The 14,767-nt window shown below is 43.5% G+C and overlaps 1 protein-coding gene across 3 annotated transcripts in view; it reads left to right on the forward strand.

Annotated features, from left to right (window-relative positions):
* Positions 1 to 205: 205 nt before the first annotated feature.
* SPECC1L (sperm antigen with calponin homology and coiled-coil domains 1 like) overlaps positions 206 to 14,767 on the forward strand; it is a 63,299-nt gene continuing 48,737 nt past the window's right edge. The window contains exons 1-2 of one of the 3 annotated variants that reach the window (XM_040080675.2): positions 206 to 306; positions 14,519 to 14,708. In XM_040080675.2, coding sequence (XP_039936609.1) covers positions 266 to 306; positions 14,519 to 14,708 — 231 coding nt within the window. In that variant the 5' untranslated portion in view covers positions 206 to 265. Of the gene's footprint in view, positions 307 to 745; positions 818 to 7,585; positions 7,703 to 14,518; positions 14,709 to 14,767 lie in introns of those variants that run through there. The other 2 variants (XM_040080676.2, XM_040080677.2) reach the window with 2 other exon arrangements.

Raw genomic sequence — 14,767 nt, forward strand, 5'->3', positions numbered from 1 at the left:
AACCCCCACAAAATAATTGATTTTTTTCATCACTCTCAGATGTGGGCCCTAGGCCGGGGCCGTTGCCGTCCTCCCGCCCTCAGACGGGCAACGGAGCCGGGGAAGGGTCTGGAGCACAAGAGCGATGAGGAGCGGCTGAGGGAGCTGGAGGGGTTCGGCCTGGAGAAGAGGAGGCTCAGGAGGGGCCTTCTGTCCGTCCACAGCTCCCTGACAGGAGGATGCGGCCGTGAGGGGTCGGGCTCTGCTCCCGGGAACAAGGGCCAGGATGAGAGGAAACGGCTTCAAGCTGCGCCAGGGGAGATTCAGGTTGGACGTGAGGAGTAATTTCTCCACAGAAGGGCTCATCAGACATGAGAACCGGGCTGCCCTGGGAGGTGAAGGAGTCACCCTGCCGGGGGGTGTTTAAGGAAAGACTGCACGTGGCGCTGAGTTCACCGCTATGTTTTAGATGACCCGATGGTGTTGGGTCACAGGTTGGGCACGACCACCTGAAAGTCTTTTCCTCCCTACCTGCTGCCGGTACGCCGCGGTTCCCAGGTTCAGGCGCGGAGCACTCCCGCCCTGAGGGAGGGGCCGCCCCGCGCACGCGCCACCCGTGCCCGCGCGCCGCCCTCTCCCCTCACGGCCCCCGGGCGCGGGGCGGGTCCGCGCGGGGCGCGTGCGCGGTGCCGCCAGGGGGCGGGGCGGAGGCGGGCGGAGGGGGGTCCCTGCCGTGCGCGCGCCCCTCCGCGCCCCCCCCCCTCCCGCCGGCCCGGCCCGCGCGGCGCCCCCGGACCCGGGGCTGCGAAGCAGCGGGAAGGAGGCGGCGGCTGCCCCGGTAAGCGCCGAGAGCCGGCGGGCGCAGCCCGGCCCCGACCCCCGTCCGCCCGCCGGGGGGTCGCCCGCGGCCGCGCAGGCTCCGGCGGGGCCTGTGTCCCGCTCCCCGGCCGCAGCGCCTCGCGGCCGCGGGAAGCCCCGGGCCCGGCCCCTCCTCACCGCCGCCCCCCGAGGGGCCGCGCTGTCACCCCGCGGCGGTGACACCGCCCCGCGCCCGCCTCGGGTACCCCCGCGCCTCGGGGGCCGCGTCCTCCCTGTCACCCATCTTGCGGTGACCCGGCGGTGAGGGAGCGGAGCGCCCGCCGGTCCCGGCTGGCGGGGAGGCGCAGGTTGGCCCGCGTTTGCATCCCGCGGTGGAATCATTCGCTTCACGCTGCTGGCTGGTGTCTGTGAGGGGGATGGTGGGTGCGTGTGGAGCTCCCTGAGGAGAAACGCGGGGTGCCCGCGTTCAGCAGCTTCCTAGCTGGGATTTAGTGTGTTTGGGAGTATCTTTGTTTGGGTTCTGGTCTCATGCTTCTCTGGAGCGCGGTTTTTCTGCCTTTTTAGAGCTGAAAGAGCCTCTGAGTTCCAGTTTTGTGCCTGCTGTCAGCTATCCTATGCCTCACGCTATTTTGGCTTCCAGGTCTGCCATGACCTCGTATTACCAGGGCTGTGGGAAGGCAGGTTCCTATAGCACGGCCAAAACCGGTCACCAGCCTGTTCTGAGAGGTTTCTGTACGCTGTGTCTTTAGAGAGAAAAACAATGCAGTGCTGTGCTGATGCTCAATAAACTGCAGCCTTCTCTCCACAACAGCATCTCACTGTCTGTGATTGCATGAAGTGTCTGTCTGTGCTGGGATCTGGAAAACACAGTTCTCTTGTTGCAGAAAATGTGTCATGTAAGTGGTTCTGCTGGGTGAAAGAAGCTCCAAGGAGCCGTGGGTTCTGTTGAAGGGCATAGTCTGTGCAAGCTCTGCTCACCCCAAAAGCAAACATAAACCTTCTGGAGCTGCTTCCTGCTTCATTAATGGTGTGGACTTTGGCTGCTGAAAGGCAAATTAAAGCCAGTGGCTGTTTTTAACGCTGTGGATCACAATATAGTGCTGCAGTAGCTCAGAAGAAGAGAAGCAGTTTCTTTTCCATCTCCAGCCTAGTTGAGAGTTGTTAGGTAGTCGCTAACAAAAATGAAAAGAGAAGGTCATTGTAAATAGTCTGAGATTAAAACTGGGAAACTGAGACGGGAGTAGTCTCAAGTTTCTTGTAACACTGCCACTTCACTTTCAGCTAATGGAAAAACCAGATTCCAAGCTGGTACACTAGGTGAAGTAAGGAAAAAACCCCTTTCTTTCTCAGATGTTTTTGTATAGCTGAAGATACGTGTCTTTTTCTTTCTTTTTTGAATACGATACATAATTGAAAATAAAACATCTCAAATATTTTGACATATTTTTCTATTTCTGTCAAATAAAGGGCCATCTAGTTAGATAATGCAGCCCACGTTTTCCCAGTTATTTTATCTGCTCAAGCTAATTGTTGACACATGCTTTAGTGTGATCATCGGTAAAGATCTGTCTTCTCTCTTCCACTGTATGAGGGGTTTTTTATATTAAAGTCTGATGATTGTGCAGCATCACAGTGGGAAAACATCTGTGCAGTGATTTCCAAGTGTCATGGACTGTTACCTTCCATTGTGATTTGCAGCTCTGGGGTATTTTCCCTTCCCCTCTGTGCTCTAGGCTGGTGTGATCTCTGTGGCCTTCCAGGCATCTGCCAGAGGCATTCTTCATCAGGCCGGAGCTAAGGTTTAGCTCAATGGAGAGTGTGCCCATAGTAGCAAATAAAGGACAGCTTGGGTGTTAGGCTGAGGTCTGGCACGTGCTTGGCCACATCCTTGTCAGCACGGGCACTGGCATGGCTTGCTTGGGCCAGCTGGCATTTTCCTGAGCCGTACCTGGACATCATTTAAAAGTGGTAAATGCCAGGTCTAATACTTCTTGAGTTTTGGAAGTTTCTTTCTAAGTACGTGTTGGGATGGATATTTTTATGCTGCAAAGATTTAATTGTAGAAAGTAAATCTGATGTACAGTCAACGTTTTATGTATCGATAGATATATACTTAGAAGTAACATTTTGAAGTCAAATTTGTGCCATTTTTGCTTTACTATTGGTATGAAAGAGGAAAGCAGATTCTCAGTAGGTGGAGGCTGTGGAAACTCCTTAAGAGATTTTTCACTAACGTAATTCAGCAGCTCTTCTTTGACCCTGTGAAGCTGGAGCCTGTCTTGCCAACAAGGACCCAGTCCTAGCAGTGTGTAATGCTATTAATGGGACTGAATCACTATTACTCATTGGGAAAAACAGCATAAGAAATGTTATGCTTGAACTTCCTGGCTTAAAAAAATCACCCCATTTAGTCTTATTTTTGGTCTTTATACTGAAAAAGGGAGAAAGAGCAAGTGCTGGAAGCAGATTTATGTACATAATGGTAGCCTTACGTGACTGGTTAAAAGGAACCTATTACTTGTTTCTTTTGAGCTTATTCCAGCTGAAATGATCAGAGAGCCACCATTTGGAGCAGTTAGCAGTAGTGTAGCCTGGAAGGAATCACAGGACACTATCTTTAAATAAAAAGAATTCATTAGCAGAGTTTTCACACATACGATTTTCCTTGGGAAAGACAACTTTACTGTCCTACGCATGCAAGGCACTACAAGTTTTGATCTTCGTCTTTGTTACTAAATATCTGCGGGTACTTCAGTTTTGCAAAGAACTGACACTGTGTTGCAAATCAGTGGCAGAACTAGTAGCTTCCCAGATTGCAGGGAGGAGTAGTAAAAGAATAAATTCTGAAGTTAGGTGAAAGGGGATTTTGTGAAGGGTTTCAAGCCACAAGATTTCAGTACCAAAAAGAAAAAAAATAGAACTAGCCACTTGTTGAAATTAAATAGTTATAAAGCCACTAAAGCAGAATTTCAGAAGAGTAAATAACAAGTTTTTACATACTTTGACATTTTTGAAAGACAAATCTTGCATAAATTTTGTTTTCCATCACTGTCTGCCAGAATGGAGCCAAGGTACTGACTGGCTGCAACTAATTGTTAGATATGCAGTTTTATTCAGGAAAATAAACTGAGCACCTAACATGTAGTATTTAAATAATACTAAAAAAGAGTTAAGGTAGCGTTGAAGTACTCGAGTGATGTATTTGATGACATCAGTCTGAAAGTATTTGTATTTCTTGGATGCTAAAAGTATTTCCTTGACTTTGGTCACTTGGCCAGTGTGGGATGCATGTTCTGCACAGGTACATGCAGTGAGTAATGACTTTCTGTGGGATCTGCGTTTGGGGAGGTGGGTGGAAAGCATGACCAAGAGGCTGGCATTCTTACCGCTCCCTGAAACTTTCTGTGTTCTTCTTAATACGTTTCTGTGGATGTTCTTAATTAAAAGCACACAGTGGTTTTGGCGGTTGGAACCTTCTTGAAGTTTTGGTTACAGAATTTCCTTGCTGTGTGAGGGCTGCATCTGGAGAGGCTCCTTCAGTGTATTTCACTGCTAGAATGTTGGCTGTCTTTGTATGGTCAGGTCTTAAGTGACATGAGCAAGTTTATGAAAATGATCTGTTAGAGATTCACTTTCTCTCTTTAGCAGGAGGATTTTTAATTATTTTCCCTCCTTTTTTACTGAGTTGCCAGGTTATCCTGAGCTAAAGTTTTCTTTTATTTAGCAAAGTAAATGACACTGAGGGTTGATAATGGGTGTGCATTTAAAGTAGCATCGTCTGTGCAGTGTCTTTTCAGACAATGGTCTTGCCTGTTTCAATTTGCACTTCCCTGACAAGTGACCAGCACTTTAAATGGTTAATGGCAAATATTTCCTTCAAGTCCCTCAAGGAATATAGACTTTTCTGGAAGAGAAAAGGAAAATTAAAGCTACTTTTATAGACATGATTCCCTCTGCAACTCTGAGTAACTGTGTACACTTGAAGTTTTAGTTTTGTTTTTATTTCTTTCTGTGACAAAAGAACCCCTTCTTTTCTTTCAGTGATACAATCATGCAAAGCTACTTTGTATCTGCACTTGCTCATATAAGACGGTCAATTAATGTCTCTTTTGAAAATTATGAACTTCTTAAATACATACAGTTGCTGGTAGTTGTCCTCAAATTATTCTTGACTTAGGATTTGTAAATATGAGATGCATCCTTGATTGTGGCAATATAACTGAATTTAACTATACTGAGGACATCAAAAATTAACGTGTTAAAATGAAAACTTTGTGACATAAACTTTTCTCCCGTTACTGTTGCTGCTCCTTCTAGTTTTATACAAAACTACAGGAGAGTTTCCTCAGCCTGTAGCATGGGCATGCCTGTGACTTTGGAAAAGTTTAAAGGTACCATCATTCTGTTCTCCAAAGCTTTTGGTAGTTTGCTGGGATATATATTACTGTAAACAATGTAAATTCTGTTTGTGAAAACTCAGGAAACATCGTGAAGACATGTTAAAGGGTATAGATCCAAGTGTGCAGATGAAATTTCAGTCTACTTTGTTTCATATTCAGAATTACATTTGCTATATTAAAAACATTAAATCATACAAATATGTGTTACAAAAGCTTCTTGACAGTTTCCTGAAAATCTTTCTGATATACACACCTGTCAAAAATAAATAGTGCCTATCTACAGAAGCAAACTAGGTCTATCAGTTATGGACATTAGTGTTGTAATATAAAGGATATTTGAAGGAAAAGAAAAATACTTCAGTATAGCCTTTTTAAATAGAAAGACTGTTGAGACCTTCAGTCACACATCAGAGGCTTGCCAGGAAACCTGGAGATACAGGAGCTTTTCGAGGAAATACCTTTAAAGTGTTTCACAGTGGGAAGTGCACTTGCCATTCCATGAGGATGTCAACACACCCCCAGCTACATCAGCTGGGGATGCTGTATTGGGCTTTTAGCGCTTTCCCAATGTTTGTCCCATGTAGAGTCCTGCATTGCTCCAACAGCCAGACTGTTCCAGGGAACAGCGACTCCCTGAACTGGCTGGTGATTCACCCTTTTCTGGAAGGCTTGGAATTAAATTTGGAAGAGAAATAGTCTTACCCTTTTTCCCTGAGGAAATAAAAAATTACCAGTAGATGGGAACCTCTCCATCCTGTCGCAAGGACTTTTCTTCCATATGACTCAAATATATGTTCTAGAGCTTCCACACTGGTGCTGGTAACTGCTCCTCCCTTGGTGATACCGGAGTATTTAGGAAGGATTTGCGTGTGGCTCTGTCTCTGCTCTGTTTGCCAAGCCTGAAGGACTTTAAACTCCGTAATGAGTGTGTTGTTGACAGGTCTTGGAAGTGAGGAAAGATGTGTGCCGCTGCACAGAATTGAAATCCGTAGATAGCCAGGCTTCAGAGCCCTCAGTGCCCTGTTTTGTCATGTGGTGATAGTGTAAAAATAACACGGTTCGTCTGTGCCCTGGAAGAGTGTGTCTTGGAAATGGTGGTGGTTTGGTGGGTGGCAGTAAGAGGTTCATTGAAAGCAGGGCTGTTGCTGAGCAGCCAATAGCCTGAAACTGAATTAAAACAAATTTGGGGCTACACCATCTCTGAAAGGATGAGACTTCCTTCTTGTTCCCGGTCCCGCTGCTTCCTTTGCATAGTATCTAGCAATTACAAGGTGAGTCAGATCAGTCCTGATCTGTCTGAAAGACCAACTCATCAAAAATGAGCTGTGATCTCTAGAATGGAGAGAAGGGAGAGGACTGAGGAAGGGGTGGGACTGCCTCTTTAGGTAGCAGGGTACAATTAAATTATTTCCATGACTAACTTAAACAATCCCCAGCAGGCATTTCCCTCCCTCAGCCTTAGCAAGATTGACTTGTGCATGAGCCATTCCCATTCAGGCCATTCTCTTGGTGCATCTGAGACCAGGATGGTCCTTCTGGGCTTGGGAATCCCAGAGCTGTAAACACCTGGGGCCTGGGAAGGTCCTCAGGTGATGCATCTCTTTATTGCTTCTTCTGTTCTCTGGGACTTTTTTGTTGCAATACCTTCAAGAATGTTGTCAGACCAGGTTGGTGGTGAAGTGGACATAGCGAGCACCCAGTCACCTCCCAGTTCCAGACATCCAGGCAATAGAAAGTCCTCAAGCTCAGAATTAATCAACTGCTGGTAAGAACAGATCTATCATCATATCCATCCTGGTATCAGGACTTGCAGTGTTTGGATTTTGCATGGACTGAAGATCTGGTGGAGTGTTTTGGATGAGCATGAGGCCTAGTCAAAGTGAATCACTTCTCTTACAGGTTTTACCTGTAACACACGTGTGCTGGGAGCCACTGGTCTGCCTCCTGAAATGGGCCATTGCACATCCTTCTCTGTCCCCTTCCTGTCATGGGCACCTGGCTGCTGCCTGCCTTACTCCTCCCTGGGAACTTGATGCAGCAGAAGCCTTTGGCGCAGTTGGTATCTGAGTTCAGCTGACAACATTTACAATGGACCAAAGGGAGGAGGTCACCACCGATCACCTGCTCTAGGCAGCACTTTTGGGAACAGCTGTGCTGGAGAGAGAACATTGCAGTGAAATGTAAGCTGAGCGAGTCAGTTTGAAAGGGAAGGAAGCTGTTGTGTTGTTCATACACCTTTTGTTGTGCTATTCTACCAACTCCCCTGTTTTTAAAAGTACTGCCAGGCAGTGCCAGGAGAATTCCATGTGTGTGTTTGTCAGTAGGACTCATGGCTGTAGGAATCAGAGCAATTAACAGTGTAAGCATTCCGCCAGTGGACTTTGATTGTTATGTGAGGAATACAGTATATGCTTAAGGTTATAGGACACTGAATACACCTTTGTAGCTGGAAGGTTGCTGATTTTTGGAGTAACACTTACTTTGGAGCATGCTTGGAATAACAGGTAAGAGCACTTCCAGTTAATGGAGTTAACTGAACAATTATCCCTTTTTGGCTTAGTGGGGTTTATACTTAAAGCTGGCCAGTCCTTTGGCTGGGAAAATTAGCCTGTTAAATTTTTAATTTTCCTGAAGAACAAGTGTCGCTGTAGGAGTTGGCTCTGTTATTTGGCTAATGTTAACCCAAGGGGTTTACAGGGGAGGTTGACATGTCTGCTGTTTGTTCAAGCATGTAAAATCTGACATAGAATTGTAATTGTTACCCAGGAAATAGGTATATGCTGCCTCATCTCTTAGTGTGGGGCTTAAAATTTGGATGCAACTGTGAAATTTCCCAAAAGGAGTGAAAAATGACAAGTAACCAAATCACCTGTATTTACAACACCAAGAAAACAAACCCTACTTAGTAGTAATGTGGATGGTGTTCTGATCTGGACTATGAGCAGCTGTAGTTAATGGGCATGCTAAGGGTACTGAGCCAATATAGGATGTTTTTTAATCAGCTCAGCGATGGATACCAGTATGGTATGGATTTACCCGGTCTGTTATTCTGTTTTTCAGAGCTATAATTTAAAAAGTCTTCTGGAGCTGCAGTCAGTGTAGAAGCTCATGCTGAGACCAAGTTATAGACAATGTTCCCTTTCCCTGTGGAACAGTTTCCCCATGCTAGTTGATGAACAGTTGTTTTTTCTTTCCTTGGCAGTGGTTTGAAATAGGAGTTGTTTGAAATAGGAGCTTGAAAACAAGGCCACATAATTTTAATTTTGTTATGAAAAGGCTTTTAGAGCACAGTTTGTGAGTTCAGGAGTTCTGTAAATGTTCCTTGTCACTTGTCTGGAATGTTAAGTATTGCAACGGTTACACATCGCTTGCAGCAGCTACAGCTCTGAAGTTTTCTCCAAAGAAGGAGTAGTGAAATTGAGGTGTGGAACAGCCAATTCTTGCCTATAGTTCTGGTCTTTCCTCCCTTCTGTTTGAAAGAGAAGTAGCAATAGCAATTGTGGCTTGAAAACAGTGGATGGATAGAATAACTTAAATGCAGAATTCCTATTTTTGTAATTCCACAACCTGTAATGGAAAACCGTAAAGGCTCTTGAGAATTTTTAAGACAGAAAGTAATAGAAAGGTCTTTTCTCTCTAAATGACTCTCTGCAGCTGCTGTTCCAGGAGTGCAGCCCCGTGTGCTCCATCTCTGTTGCACCACAATGCACACTTGTGTATTTTCCTCACAGCACAAGAATGAAGCAGACACTGCCCACACTGGCACAGGGATCCAGCCCACCTGGAGCTCCAGCCCACCTGCAGCTGTGGGCAGATGCCTTAGGAAAAAACCCAAACCCAAAGTCTTCCCTCCTCCCCTCACTGCTTTCCCACCCTGCAATTAGTTTTGGCTCAGAGGGGTTTCTGAGCCCTTTGTGCTCGGGTATTTATAACAGCCATTAGGAAATTTCTGTACCTTGTGCATGACCAGTCTCCCCATCTCCTCACACAATATACATTAAAAATGCAGCTCACCTTTTTTATTTAAAACTTGGCTCTAAATTCATTTTCTGGTCTTTAGTTTTAGCACTAGAAGAGATGATTAACAGCTGCTCCCAGTCTGCCTTCTCGATGCCTGTTCCAGATTTGATAGGCTTTTGTCATGTTCCCTGTGAGATGTCTCATGGGAGTTATTTTATACCTTTGATCTTATTTTTGCCCCTTCCTCGATCAGTTTAAGATCTGTAAGAAAACTTTTTTTTTGAAGTTGAGAGATGAACTGCACATAGCAATTAAAGTGTGGGTAGATGGGCAAAAAATTGATTTGTTGTGTGTGATATTTGTGTTTTGTGGTTCATTCTCTATTCCCTTCTTTAATAAATTCTGGAATTGCTTTGCTATTTTTCTTTTCCTTATTCCAAATGCTGTACTGATAGTTTAATGAAGCTGTGAATCAGAATGCTGTAGTCTTGCTGAGCAGTTCTGATACACTGAGAGCACATTTATATTTGAAGCTGAGGTTGCTTTCCCCCAGAGATAGATGTGTTTGTGTTTACCAATATTTAATTTTGTTGGCTGTTTTTATTGTCTAGTTTGTCTCTTAAGGGTCTTTGTGATTCCATGGACTCTCCTATTATCTTTGGTATCTTAAATTACCAGCTACCATCAGCAAACTTTCAAATCCCTAAAACTGATGTCTTGATCTTAAGCAATAAAAGAAATGCACTTTTTGCTCTGGGCTGCTGAAATCCAGTGGTTTATAGATCATGTTTTTGGAATTATTGAGCAAGAGACATGGTTGTAGAGTGCTTGTTTAGCTTGCAGGCTGAACAAATGTAGAGAGCTGTGTCTTTTTCTATATAGCTTATTTCATATTCCAGATATGAAGCTTTTTGGTGCCTGTGCTGTTTTGTCTGCAGAGACTTGGGAAAGTTCAGTATCTGTATTTTACAGGGGGTTGATGAGGCTGTATTTTGTAATCTCTGCTTTTCAGCCTTTTGGGACTGTAAGTGACCTGAAAATGTCATTCCCTAATTATTTGGGCAAAGTTGTCATCCTAAATATATCAAAACCAAGGAATTTGCACAAATAGAGAGTGAAAGTGTACTGACTATTGCTCTTAGATGTGAGCAATTTCTTCTGTGACTTGGGTATTTGGTTTTTGAAAAGTGCTCAGATTTGAGGGACCGCTTGCTTCTATTTTTTTTTTTTATCTCTTAGAAGATAATTCTAAGATTATTTATGATTTTCCTAATAAATTGCAATTTTTAGGAGGTAGCACTGCTTAACGCCTCTCAAAAAATACTTTTGTTGCTTAACCCTCTATTGTCTTCCAGGCACAGGAAACAAAATTCTCTACTCTTGTAACTCAGCTTTATTTTTGTGACAGCAATATTAGCATAACCAAGCATATTAAATAATGGATGAGATTAAGATAATCACAGCAAGGCATCATCCCCTCCCTGCCCTGCTCCAGTGCTCAGGGTTCTGAAGAGTAACTCTGAAAGCATTCCATGTTGGCTGGCTGGATGTATCATATCAGTTTACAGTCAGGAGCAGAGCCATGCTATTGGGCAAAACAGTTTTAAATTATTATTTATGCAGTTGTGTTTGCAGCTGGTATAAAGTGCAGGACTGGTTTCACATGCCTCCAAGAGAGCAGGGAGAGCACTCCTGAGCAAGGTTCTCCTGTTTCCTGGACTATGTGTGCAATGGAAAGAGAGACGGCTGGGAAAGGATACAGGTTCGAGTGAATTGTTACAGTTTAGTTTAGGAATGCAGTCTTTCTGTCTGATATTTTGGCATTCTTTTGGCTTTTTGCCATTTTGATTAATTGATACGGTTTGTGCTATCATTAATCAAATGTTTTCCAGTAATGTCTTGTGCCTGTTCATGAGTGTTTTCTTTAGTAGTGGCTTTTTCTTCCCTTTTTTTTTTTTTTTTTTTTTTTTCCCCTTCTTTTGAGGAGGAGGAGGAAGTGTGTATAAAGGGAAAGGAAGTCTTCAGTAATTCCTTCTTTCTCCCTAGGGCAAAATATAAAATACAGTTTTATATGCTGTATTTTCTTTTTTAAACAATAGTGAAATAATATTTTAGTTCTCATTTGAATTGTTAGTGCTGTATGTTACTGTTCAGAAAGCTTCCTTGGGTTAGAGAGTGTTTTACTTCTTACTTTAAAACTTATTGTTACATTTTCTTGTTGGGCAGAGAAAATTATTGTTGATTCTTAATACATTTCTTCCTAAGGAATGTGGTGGTGCTCTTCAGAAGCACAGAAGTAGTTTTTATCTGCCATACCTGCCTTTTGAGAAACTGGGTGAAGCAGGGCTTTTTCTACTTCCAGTCACGCAATATTGTGTCTTCTGTTTTCAATGCTGAAACCCCATCTTTTTCCTTCCTGGAGAAGGCAGGATGGGAGAAACTGGCACAGAGAGGCCATAAATTCACTTTAGGAGTCTTAGTGAGCAGCTGCATTTAGAACCTGTAATGCTAATTGATGTCTTGTTCTTATTTTGTGAGACCCGTTTGTATATTTTTCTCAGTTTTTAAACTATAATCGTGTAAACTTCTCTCAGTAGGGAAGTAACTACTAACGCTTAGTTTCTCTGGAATTAAAACAGAAACAGTGGTTCCTAGCCCTTCTTGTCCTCTATCTTTAAAGTTTCTGGAAATGTGGTTCTACCTTTGAGTTTCAGGGAATCAAAGATGGTCATCTTGTGTTTCAAATTTACAGGTATTTTAAAGTAATGCTGTGATGAAACATGAGGATTATACTTAGCTGACATTGTTGAGTTTTGCTTGCTTCCATCTCTGTGCTTTGCAGTTGCTGTTCTTGAAGCAAGCAGTGTGGCATGTTTTTAGGAACACTTCTCATGGGTGAGAAGTATTTGAGCTCACAGAGTCTTGTCACAGCTGACCCCTGAGAAATATTGAATCTGGTATAAATGGTTTGTTCTGTAAAAGGTAACGTTAGCCTGCCTCTCTTTTGCAGGTCATCCATCCAGTGGGTTATGTTACTGTCTTACGTGCTGCAATAAACAGATCCAACTGTGTTTACTGTGCATGCAAAGCTCTTGTGTGCTGTGTCTGGCTTTGCAAGGTGTGTCTGAGCTGATGAATGTGCTCTGCAGACCTGAAAAATGTGCATTGCAAGTAGGCAGTGCTGGGTGTCTCCATGCCAGCCAGAGCCACCGCTTTATCTGCATTGCCAGGCAAGGTTGTCAGGCTTTGCCCAAACGTATCACAGTCACATCAGTGCCAGTGTCCTTAACCCTCCTTGGAGCACTGGCCTTCTCACTCTGTGAGCTGTGAAAAAGGGATGGTTCTGGCTGACTGGATTTATCGCAGGTGTGTGGTTTTTCTTGGGGATAATTTTTTAAACGTAGTCAACTTCGCTACAAACTGCGCTCTGAAAATTCATTTGGTTATTCCTCAGGTGTGCTATGGGCAATTTATTTATGTCTGTAGAGCATCAAAAATACCATTCAATAGTAAAGATGCTGGTTTTACTAAATAACTGTATTCTCTTTTCAGTTTTAGTTTTCAGTTGAATAAGATCAAAAGCACAAGTAAGTGTTTGACTCATGAACATGAAAAAGGGAAGAAATAGAAGTGGTAACTTAGATGGTAACCAGTGTTACCATCTGCTTCTGGAATCTAGTAGGCAGTTGTACCACTTAATATTATGTGTGTATAGCAAACATATTACCTTCATGGGGCTTTTCTGGTTTGGGTTTTGGTTTTGTAAGGAGTCTCTCATTTCAAATTATCTCTCAGTTATTTAATCTTCTGTGAAGGCATCCTGATTACTTGTAGCTGTGTGGCAGGATTGGTGCATTTTTGACATTGTGATGATGAAACTGCAACAGCAAACAAAGTTTTCTGTGTCTGTTCATGGCAGCTCTCAGAGCTAAAGGGAATCTGGAAGCTATAAACAAATATTTTCAGTGTCTTAAGATGAAGCTTCCTGTTGCTTCTGTTAACAGTGCTTAGGGATCTGAGGAGGCAAAACTCGTGGAGTTTTACTGACTTTTATCAGAGTCAGAATTGAAATATACTTGTGTGCAGCTGAGGTGGTCTTCAGAAGTGTGTATAAGGGTATGGTGTTAATTTTGTTAGCTGAAATTATTTAGTACTTCTGACCACTGTGTTAAGTCAAATGTCTCATGCATGCAGTCATCAGTCGGCTTTTTGTGCCTTTGAAATGCTTCAATTTTTAAGAGATGGAAGTGACTGGATGTGTTTCATGTTTCCAGTCAGCTGTGAGGTATTGGGCTCAGATAAACCTGATCATTTCCTTCCACCTGGTATCCATAAGACTGAAAGTGGAGTGGAGATGTTGTCCTCTTAATCTTCTACCCCATGACATCTGACTCAGGGGTGATGAAGAAAACAGCTGCCAACTCTCCCTCTTGCAGGAGGAGAAGATCCTGGTGTGTCTGGTCTTTCTGGTAGCCCATGCTTCAAGTTATGGCTGTTCTGTGGCTGTTCTCTTAGTCTGTGCTTCCTTGGAATTAGCTGTTGTTGTTGTTGTAATACCTACAGTTTTTGGGTCTGTTGTGGCTGCTCCTGGTTTGGATGAAGTCAGCTTTGTTTTCTGGACTTTCATCAGTGCTTGTGGGTGGAATGGCAGTGCTGGCAGTTGTCTGCTGTCAGAGACAGCAGGCCAGGCCAAGCTTCAGGAGTGTCCTCACTGCGGGCCGTGGAACCCAGTGAGCTGCTTCTGGCTTCTTCTTGCAGATAGTCCTCATAATCACACGACTCATGTTAAATTTTGTAAAATTCCATGCGTTTATTATTGTGATTTTTAATAATTGGTTTGAGGGAATCTGAATTTTTCAACTTCTTTGGATTTTTTGTAGAGGAAGTTTTTCTCCGCGACCGCTGTTTTTCTCTCAGCACTGTAGTTACCGAGCTGGTGGTAATCTTTTCTCAGCTCCAGTGTTGTTGGTAGTTAGGCTGTTGCCTGAATACTCCCACAGTGTTTTCCTTCCCACAGTCAGAAATAAAGGACGTTGTTCCCTTTCTTTTGCTGGCTAACGAGTGAACTCAACAACATGGGTCACTTATAAAATATCCTCAGTTCAATGCCATTTGCGGAATGGAAACTAAAAAAAAGTGATTATAATTTGGAGTGGAGCTGTAGGAAGTGCTTAGTCCTTAGCAAAAGTCCCTTTTAAAAAAAGGCAAAAACCATTGGTCAGTCACATGCATTTTGTTTGGCTCTAATTTGAGGTCTGTGCTGCTCTTCTGGGTTTCTGATCTTAAACAGAACATTATAAAAAAAGACATTGCTTTTCATCTGTATTTTATATTAAAAGTCTCTTTCTTTCTGCTTGTAGATTTGTTTGTAAATGCATCATAAACAGACAGCCCAGAATGAAGAAAGCAAGCAGGAGTGTTGGCTCAGTGCCCAAAGTGCCTGGAGTAAATAAAGCTCAAACAAGTGAAAAAGCCAAACCAGAAAACGGCTCCTCAGTGTCTGCAGTAACAAAACTCTCCAAAACCGGGACATCAGCAGCTCTTTTGAAGGTAATAATCAGCGGAACATTCTGATTATTTGTATTTTTTACAATAAAGCTTTAAAAAAG

This window comes from Hirundo rustica, chromosome 17, assembly GCF_015227805.2.
Source record: "Hirundo rustica isolate bHirRus1 chromosome 17, bHirRus1.pri.v3, whole genome shotgun sequence".
NCBI classification, from domain to species: domain Eukaryota; kingdom Metazoa; phylum Chordata; class Aves; order Passeriformes; family Hirundinidae; genus Hirundo; species Hirundo rustica.